Genomic DNA, 8,689 nt, shown 5'->3' with positions numbered 1-8,689 from the left:
TTTCACAACTTAAATTACATGATATAATTTCTTACAAGAAATCCTAATGCATCAAAGTTATTACTCACCCTAAGAATACATTATACAAACCAAGCCGGGGTTAAAACATTTGAACAAACATAGTAATAAATTATTAAAAACTAGCTGCTCAAAGTCTAAGAGACAAATCAAGCTTGCTAGAGTCTTCTTCTTCATGAACATTATTATTATTCTCACCCTTGTAACTATAATCATTAGCACTCAACCTTCCAACATGTTCTTGATGGTTAAACCCCATCATGACTGGTGGCTGTACATGGTTTGAGCCACTAGAACCCGACTTTGATGTGGACTTACACTTACTGATGTACCCTGAATGAGATCTAACCGCCGAAGTCAGTTCGCGGCTCTTCTTTGCTATGTATCTTTCCCTTTTATGGGCATTTTGGTGGCCTCCAAGTGCTTGTGAGCTGTTGAACTTTCTTCCGCAGTAATTACAAGGGAAAACTCGTTGTTTCGAGTTGCTTTGAGGGGACGAAGGCGAGTTGAATTCGGTTTCTGAAAGGTTTAGGCTGAGAAAACTCATGGTTAGTTAAAGAAAATTAACTTAAAGAGCTGCGTAATAATATTGAGCATGATAAGATATATAGGGTTTGTGTTGCATTTTATAAGGTGTTAATGAGTGTATCCTGAGTTTGTTTATGTGGATAGAGAGATATCAGTGAGAATGAGTGGGAAAACCAAGTCTTTGTCGTTTCCATTAGTGACATCTATGGAGTCTCGTGTCGGTTGATGCCAATAGTTTCCCATTTTACAATCACTCAAATATGTATATATATTTTTCACACACACACATATATACATGTAACATGTACACACGAGAAGTACAAAATAATTCTTAACAAGTACTATAGAATCAATCAATATGAACCCTTAAACAAGCTATATGTATTTTATGGTTTCTACAAAAATGAAAAAAAAAAATGTGTTAGAAAGGGCTGAAAGGCAACTAACAGAAACACACACACACACATGCAGTTGAAATTTTTACGAATGCGAGGCTCTTATGCGCTTTTGGCCTTAGGGGGTGTTTGGGATTCCTTATTTTACCTCATTATAAATTATTTAAGGCATAAGTTATAAGTTACAAAATTGTAACTTATACATTACACACTCATAAAATCTAACTTTTCCAAACACCTTATAACTTATAACTCATAAGTTATAAGCTATAAGGAGCTAAAATAAGGAATCTCAAACACCCCCTTGGTATCTATAATGAAAATCACGCTACTCTTAATGTATATTATTAAGATTATTTTCCTGTTGATGTCCATATATAGTTGTTTACACTCTTCATCTTAATTGTCACTTGAAGGCTTGTGAATTGGTTATAAATAAATATATAATAACAAGAATGAAGTCTTGGAGAATGAAGTAGAGTTAACACTTTAAGGCATATATGTTTCAATCTCTCACACAAGAAGAAAAGTTTCTAGCTTTTTCTACCCTCAATCTACTCTTGTTTCAAGTACTATTTCGTGCTCCAGCTGTTGTACATTGAAAGACAGACGGATTTCATTTGGGAGACCTGAAATATGTTTTTAAGTGACATTTGTTTAACAAAATTCCTCAGCTGGCCACCACACATGGATTGTTTTATTCGGTTCTCTTTTATTTTGCTTCTCTGTTTGTAACTTGAGTTTTGTATTTTCTTTTCCCGCGTTATGTTTCGATTTCCTCTTTAATTTTCTTGTATTGTAATTCAAATTAGTGGATAATTGAAAGATTGTCGTGCTTTGTTTTATTTTGTGAGTGGTTCTCCTACACACAACTAAAGCGCATATATGCAAATCATGCAATCATGTATATATCAGTGCAAGTTGGCGGCACGTGTGGTGCATTAATCACTGGTTTTGTTCAACGCGAGTCTATGATAATTAATTAGTACATATGTATTTGTATGCCCAGTAGAATTTTTATAAATTAATAATGTTAGCATCAGGATATTTTATTAATTTAGCAAGGTATTATCATATCGATAAATTGTTAATTTAAAAAGTTGACTTAGATCTGTGAGCAACTCTCAAATTAATGCATCGACCTTTAAATTTTGCATGCCCGTTCATTCACAAATTTGAATAAAACAGAAACAAGGGCCTTCAAAATTCTCATGTACATTCACACGTTAATGAACTTGTGAAGTTTAGCGTAAATAGATCTGGATTGATCACTATAAAACAAGATGAACTCAATATAGATTTGAAGTTAACAAAAAAAGACAAATGACTATACATTCATTTTATACTAAACGATGCTAGAATTTTTGAATGACGTTTTAGCAATTATTAGTTTATGGTTTTGCTGGGACTAATATATTTAAATTGGGGTTTCAAAAAAATTATTATTTTATTGATTGGGTCCAATTTTGTGCTTGTTTCAAGTTGGGACCGGACAAATTATTAATTTAATCAAGGCTATTAATTTATCGAGTATTAAATTATAAAGGTTCTACTGTAGTGTTTTAAATGAAAAATCATTTCATTTTTTTATATTTTCAACAACACGTCCAAACTAAAAACTAGGGGTGTTCAGTGATCGGTTTAAAACCGCGAAACCGCCCAAGCCGGTCATCGGTTTGGCTTCGCGGTCGGTTTTTTTTTTACATTCGGTCGGTCGGCTTCAAAAATTTCAAACCGCAATGAACGTTTTGGCTTGTAGTTTTTATTGAAAACCGGACCGGACCGTAGGATTTATTTATATATAAATTTTATTTTTTATATTAGATTTATATAATTATTTATAATATATCATATGTTTTAAAAATTGGGCTTCTTGTTTTAGCTCATTATAAGAGCTAGTGTGTTATTTAGCCAAATTTTACTAAAAGTCTAGTATCCCGTCATGTTCTAGGCTTAAATTCTGGACAACATGATTAATTATGGGGAACTTGCATTTTGGTTATTTTATTTTTAGACAACTTGAAATCTGAACTTGTGAATTAGAGTTTAAGTTTTTGACAACAGCATATTAAAGCCTAAACCATGAAACCGGCTGGAGCCAAACCGTTAGTAACGGTTCGGTTTGGTTTTTATTTTAAACGGTTTACTAATGGTTTGGCTTACGGTTTGACCCAAAAACCATTAAAATCGGACCGTGAACACCCCTACTAAAAACTGTAGTTTAGTCTCAATGGTGCTCTTTTAATTTTTCGAATTTATTTGTAACCAATCTTGTGCATGTTTTTTGAAAAAAAGGAAAATTTTATCTTATTACTTAGAAAAAAGGACTATCAAATTATCGATCGATTTGAAAACTGAGATTATAATATATTTGAAAAACACGGAATGGATCCGGGTTGGATCTATATCGATGTTCCCCAATCTTCGAGAGAACGAACCGACGCCTGGATCTTCTTTCTCCAGTTGCTCGAGATCTGCCATGAAAAAGTGGGAGAGTGGAGGTGACTACTAAGAATTTCCTCTTTTTTACAGACACAAAAATATGTTGGAGGCCAAGGGTCCCAGAAGGGATCATCTAAATGAGAGTTGAAGAGCCCTTATGTACGAACTCCATGGTTACCATCATTAAACCCTAACCTTAGTAGGCCAAGCTCAGTTAGGGGTTACCTCCACAACCCCCCAGCCCATTGGGCATTGGTTAGTAAACAATAATAATATAACAAATATAATGTATAACATAATAAGTAAAATGTCGTATCGGGGATTTAGACCCTACCTCCACAATATTAATATTACTATAATATATTAATATATAGGTTTATTGAACAAAAAAAAAGGAAATTCTAGAGACATCTCTTTTTTTTTTCTAAAACACCTCATAATATGCTCCGTATAAAGCTATAAAAAGCATATTGAAAGGTGTTTGGGTGTTTGGTTATCCCTAACAGGACCTTATGTATGTTGTAATCGGTACAACATTGAAGAGTGAGATAATAAGGCAAGTGGCATGTTAGAACCAGTACAACATATAAGGGGCATGTTGGACCTTGTTGGCATACCTTCAAGTGTAATAAATGCAAGGATCCTTATGTTTTGAGGTATGCCCCAATTGAATAGAAGAGTGAGGCAATCGCATGGGGATAAGAGCAAATGTTCTCCGGTCGTCAAAAGGGGAAAATCCCCAAAATAGCACATCTACAAAATAAGATTTCAACTTTGTCCCTTAAACTTAATATTTTCAAAAATGGCCCTCTCTAACTCATCTTTGACCATATATTAGGAAATATAATGCGTCTTTGACGACATGTTAGCATAACACGTCGTCAGAGACGCGTTGGATTTCCTAACACATGGTTAAAGACGCTAACATATCGTCAAAGACGCATTAGATTTCCTAACACATGGTTAAAGATGAGTTAGGCCTCCAAACACGTAATCAAAGATATGTTAGCATCAAACGCGTAGTCGAAGATATGTTAACTTTTTTGTTTGTTTTTTTTAATATTATATTTTTATAACTAGTTTAACTTATATTTGTTTTTCTTTTATAACTTTTAATATATAAAAGTTTTATATTATTTCGAATATACCGACGAGACATGCTTACTTTTACCTACTGACCGACATAAACTAACTCAAGTTCGAGCCGTGCCAAATCAATATCGAAATATTCAATAAAATTTGACCCCGCTCGGTTTTAAATAAAATTTATGTCGGTCCGTAGATAAAAGTAAACATTTCTCGTCGGTATATTCGAAATAATATAAAATTTTATATATTAAAAGTTATAAAAGAAAAACAAATATAAGTAAAACTAGTTATAAAAATATAATATTAAAAAAACAAACAATAAAGCTAACATATCTTCGACTATGCGTTGATGCTAACATATCTTTGACTACGTGTTTGGAGGCCTAACTCATCTTTAACCATGTGTTAGGAAATCTAATGCGTCTTTGACGACGTGTTGCCGTCTCTAACCATGTGTTAGGAAATCTAACGCGTCTTTGACGACGTGTTATGCTAACATGTCGTCAAAGACGCGTTAAATTTCCTAATACATGGTCAAAGATGAGTTAGAGATGACCATTTTTGGAAATATCAAGTTTAAGAGACAAAATTGGAATTTCATTTTGTAGATGGGCTAATTTGGGGATTTTCCCCGTCAAAAGCCATGCAAATTAAAAATAATATACAGTATAAATAATAATTAGTAAATAATTGTACCATGATTAAGTAGCATGATACGATAATCTAATAGATCGGCTATGTTTGCTGTGACTTTGGTTCTCTAATGTACAGACAACGAAATAAGGTGGGGGGGATAATCTTGCAATGTTGTTGCCTTCTAGCAAACAATAACTTATATTATAAGTATGTCTTTGAGTCTTAAACTCATATATATGCTTATTATGTTTTAAAAACCAAAAAAACATAAATAGCACTATTATTATATACATGAGTCATAAACGAGTCAAATGATTTAATTTAACTTGAATGAGTATCACCTCGAGTTTTGCTCCATGGAGTCACTTAGACAACTCAACGATTATCGAATATATGATTTAACCCTCAAGCTCTAAATGCATAACACCTCAAGCCTGAAATGTATCAGGGTGTTGGCAATGCGTGTTGGCGTAACATTATATCCATGATCGATTGCATATTGTGCATTGTCTTCTATATCTACACACCATTAATTGGGTTTAGCGTCTGCTCTCGCGCCTTAACATATGTGTCCCAAAATAATACATATAAAAATAGTAAAAAAAATTGTAAGTATTACATTTAAGTTAAAGTAATATGTATAGTCTCGACTATCTCAAGTCAAATATACACTAATATTTAAGTTGGAGGAAACCTGTGACTCCGTGAGAGCATCCACACTAGTGGTTGTTTTTTTGTTGTTTTATATGTTATCAATTTTTTATTGTGCACATCATTTTTATGACTCATTTTTTAAAGAATTTATTGGGTCAAAACTAGAAAAAATAAGATGGAATTGGGGCCGGGTGGATGGTTTTGCGTGTAAAAGATGGTGATAATATAGCAATGTTTTTTAGGCGTTCTTAGAATTCCTTATTGGATAGGTTTTTGGTGTTTTTAAATGATATTTTTATAATGTGACAGCTGGTTAAACGTGTTTTTTTCTACCTCATTATGAATGCTCTAATGATGCCGGAGTCCAAGCATCCTGACAGTCTAGTCTATAGTTTTTCTTAAACTCTCTCGTGGAATGCTACACTCCCATTAGCAACTCAACGTAAGGGTATCCATAACGATTTCACTAGAAAAGTAAAAAATGCGTCACAAAGGGCTTTCACTAACAAAAATACACGATGGAGGCTTTGTGAATGATACATGAAATCAAATAAACAAACTAATAGTTCTCGCATCCCACGCTTGTTTTATTTTTTATTTTATTTTATTTTTGCATGACTCACCTGCCTAAACATCCAGGGAGCGGTGCACGAGACGTTTTCAAGTTGAGGTGTGGGTGAGCCTTCCTCCATTTCACAAACAATTATATGTTTCTATTTCATTACGTGTGTACAAAAAATAAAAAAAAAACAAAAATTGTTACGTTAAGTTATTTCGAGTTCTTAAAACTCAAAGTGATTCTCATTTGAAATTTCCCCTATCTCCTTAGGGGAGGGATATTTTGAGAACATTGTTGAGTTTTAAGAACTTATGAACTTCATTTTTAACCACACATTTAATTAAATAGATTAGATTATGTGGTTGAAATTAAATGCGATTAAAAAATTAAAGTATGTGAGAGAATAAAGATGCACAGTGATTACACAACTTTAAACGTCCATTACACATATGCAATAAGTCGATTAGGTGCGTAAAAAATTCTGTAATTTTTTTACGTATATGTAACATACATATATTACGTATGTGTAAAAAAATTCAAAAAAAAATTGTTTCGTTAAGTTTTTTCGAGTTCTTAAAACTCAAAGTGGTTTTCATTTGAAATCTCTCCTACATCCCTAACCATCCAATTAGTTATATGTTTCTATTTCATAGACGACTAGAAAAGACATTAAAAAGAAACTGGTGGCCAAAGATTGCAACACACTCACCTGGTTGCCATTTGCCAATGTTTGGTTGTGAGAGCTTATTTTTTAGTTCATTTAAATACAAAAGTGTGTGTCTTATTTGTGATCATATGATTCACGTCCATCAGAGGTCACCAATAAAAACAGTCTAATGGCAAGTCGAAGAGGTAAATTTTTTACTCTAACTAGGAATAATAAACAAGCGTAACTATTTACCTTTCAAAACAGTAAACGAGTTGTCAACTTTTATAATTCAACGAAGACAAAACTCCTTTTCTAGACAATGATACAGTCGATTTAAATCGCATTTGCAATCTTGAAATAGTAGTCATAGATCTGTGGGCGATGGCTATTTTTGTTGTTTTATAACTTTATGAACATCAAAACTTAGGACAATGATATGACCCATGATTAATGCGAAATTTCTGCTCATAACCTAGTGACAAAGGTGAGGTGGTGGGTTAAAATTAATCCTTGTAGGTACAACGTTAGCTTAGGGGATTTCGGTGGAAAATTTTGCTGTTAAAAAAAATGTGACATTTCATTAATGTTTCATGAATAGATAAAGATAAGGTCATGTTTAGTTATGGACCTAAACATGCCGTTCTAAAAATATATATAAGTTTCTCTTAGATAATATATACATACACTTGTTTTTTAACTTTTGTAATATATTTGTTTGGTATTCTTCCCACCCAATAAAGATAACTTTTGAAGAAGCAAATTCTCGACGCGTATCAGATCCAAGTAAATACTTCCGATAACTTATGAAGAAGCCAATGACATCTCGGTAAAACAGACTGACGTTTGCCTCGCCACAGAAAGGGACATCTCCTTGTGACTATGATGCGGGTGGAGAATAAGTATGAAAATGAACAAGAATAGGCAGTAAATCTAGATATGGACAAGCAAGTGGTGCTAAAGTTTATCAACTTCAAAAAAATCTTGTCAAATCTCCCAAGAAAGTAGTGACATTGCTACTTATTTTTCTAAAATGAAATCCAATTGGGACGAATTGAATGCTATAAGTTCCATTCCTTCTTGCACGTGTTGGGCCACTCATGCTTTGCCAAAAGAGAGGAAGATCAAAGGCTAATTCGGTTTCTTGTTGGACTGAATTCAAGCTATGACGATCAGAAGCAATACTTTGATGATGCAGCCCCTTCTATTGATCGTGTTATGGGATCTTGATACAAGATGAAAAACAAAGAGAAATTCAAACCACCACCACGACTGATTTCACTGCTTCTATGCACGCTAATACTGGAGGAACAGTCAGTATACATTAAAATTTCAAAAAAGTTATTGTCTTATTATTTTATCGATTGGGGTTCAACTTTGCACTAGTTCCAAGTTGAGACTGGATAAATTATTAATTTTATCGAGGTTTTTAATTTATCGAGTATCAATTTATAGAGGTTTTGTTGTATTTTATTCATTATTATAAAAATGAGAAACACAAGTTTGGCATATTGAAACAGACAAATCACTAGTGGGAACAAACGTTGTCACCACCAGATGCTCCTATTCCTTACACTTACATTGGGACACTTTGCATACGTTCGTCCTTCCATCTTCATCATTTATCTCATCGATCATGTTTTCAACATTTCCAAGTTAAATCCATTTCTGATATGTCCATTGTTTGTTTTATATACTTTGGTGAAGGGGGTGTAGTAGGCA

The 8,689-nt window shown here is 33.2% G+C and overlaps 1 protein-coding gene across 1 annotated transcript; it reads right to left on the bottom strand.

Annotated features, from left to right (window-relative positions):
• Nucleotides 1–148: 148 nt before the first annotated feature.
• On the bottom strand, nucleotides 149–565 carry LOC143534459 (zinc finger protein 7-like). Its single transcript, XM_077028940.1, has one exon. The coding sequence runs from the start codon at nucleotides 563–565 to the stop codon at nucleotides 149–151; it is 417 nt and encodes a 138-aa protein (XP_076885055.1).
• Nucleotides 566–8,689: the final 8,124 nt, after the last annotated feature.

This window comes from Bidens hawaiensis, unplaced genomic scaffold (assembly GCF_021521415.1).
Source record: "Bidens hawaiensis isolate Kalapana, Puna unplaced genomic scaffold, B.hawaiensis_p1.1 tig00010168_1, whole genome shotgun sequence".
Classification (NCBI taxonomy): Eukaryota; Viridiplantae; Streptophyta; class Magnoliopsida; order Asterales; family Asteraceae; genus Bidens; species Bidens hawaiensis.
The sequence above is the reverse complement of the archived record's forward strand: the minus strand, read 5'-3'. Positions and strand labels throughout refer to the sequence as shown.

Excerpts from the sequence above, each read along its gene's own strand:
- LOC143534459 (XM_077028940.1), bottom strand. The coding sequence starts at position 565 with ATGAGTTTTCTCAGCCTAAACCTTTCAGAAACCGAATTCAACTCGCCT.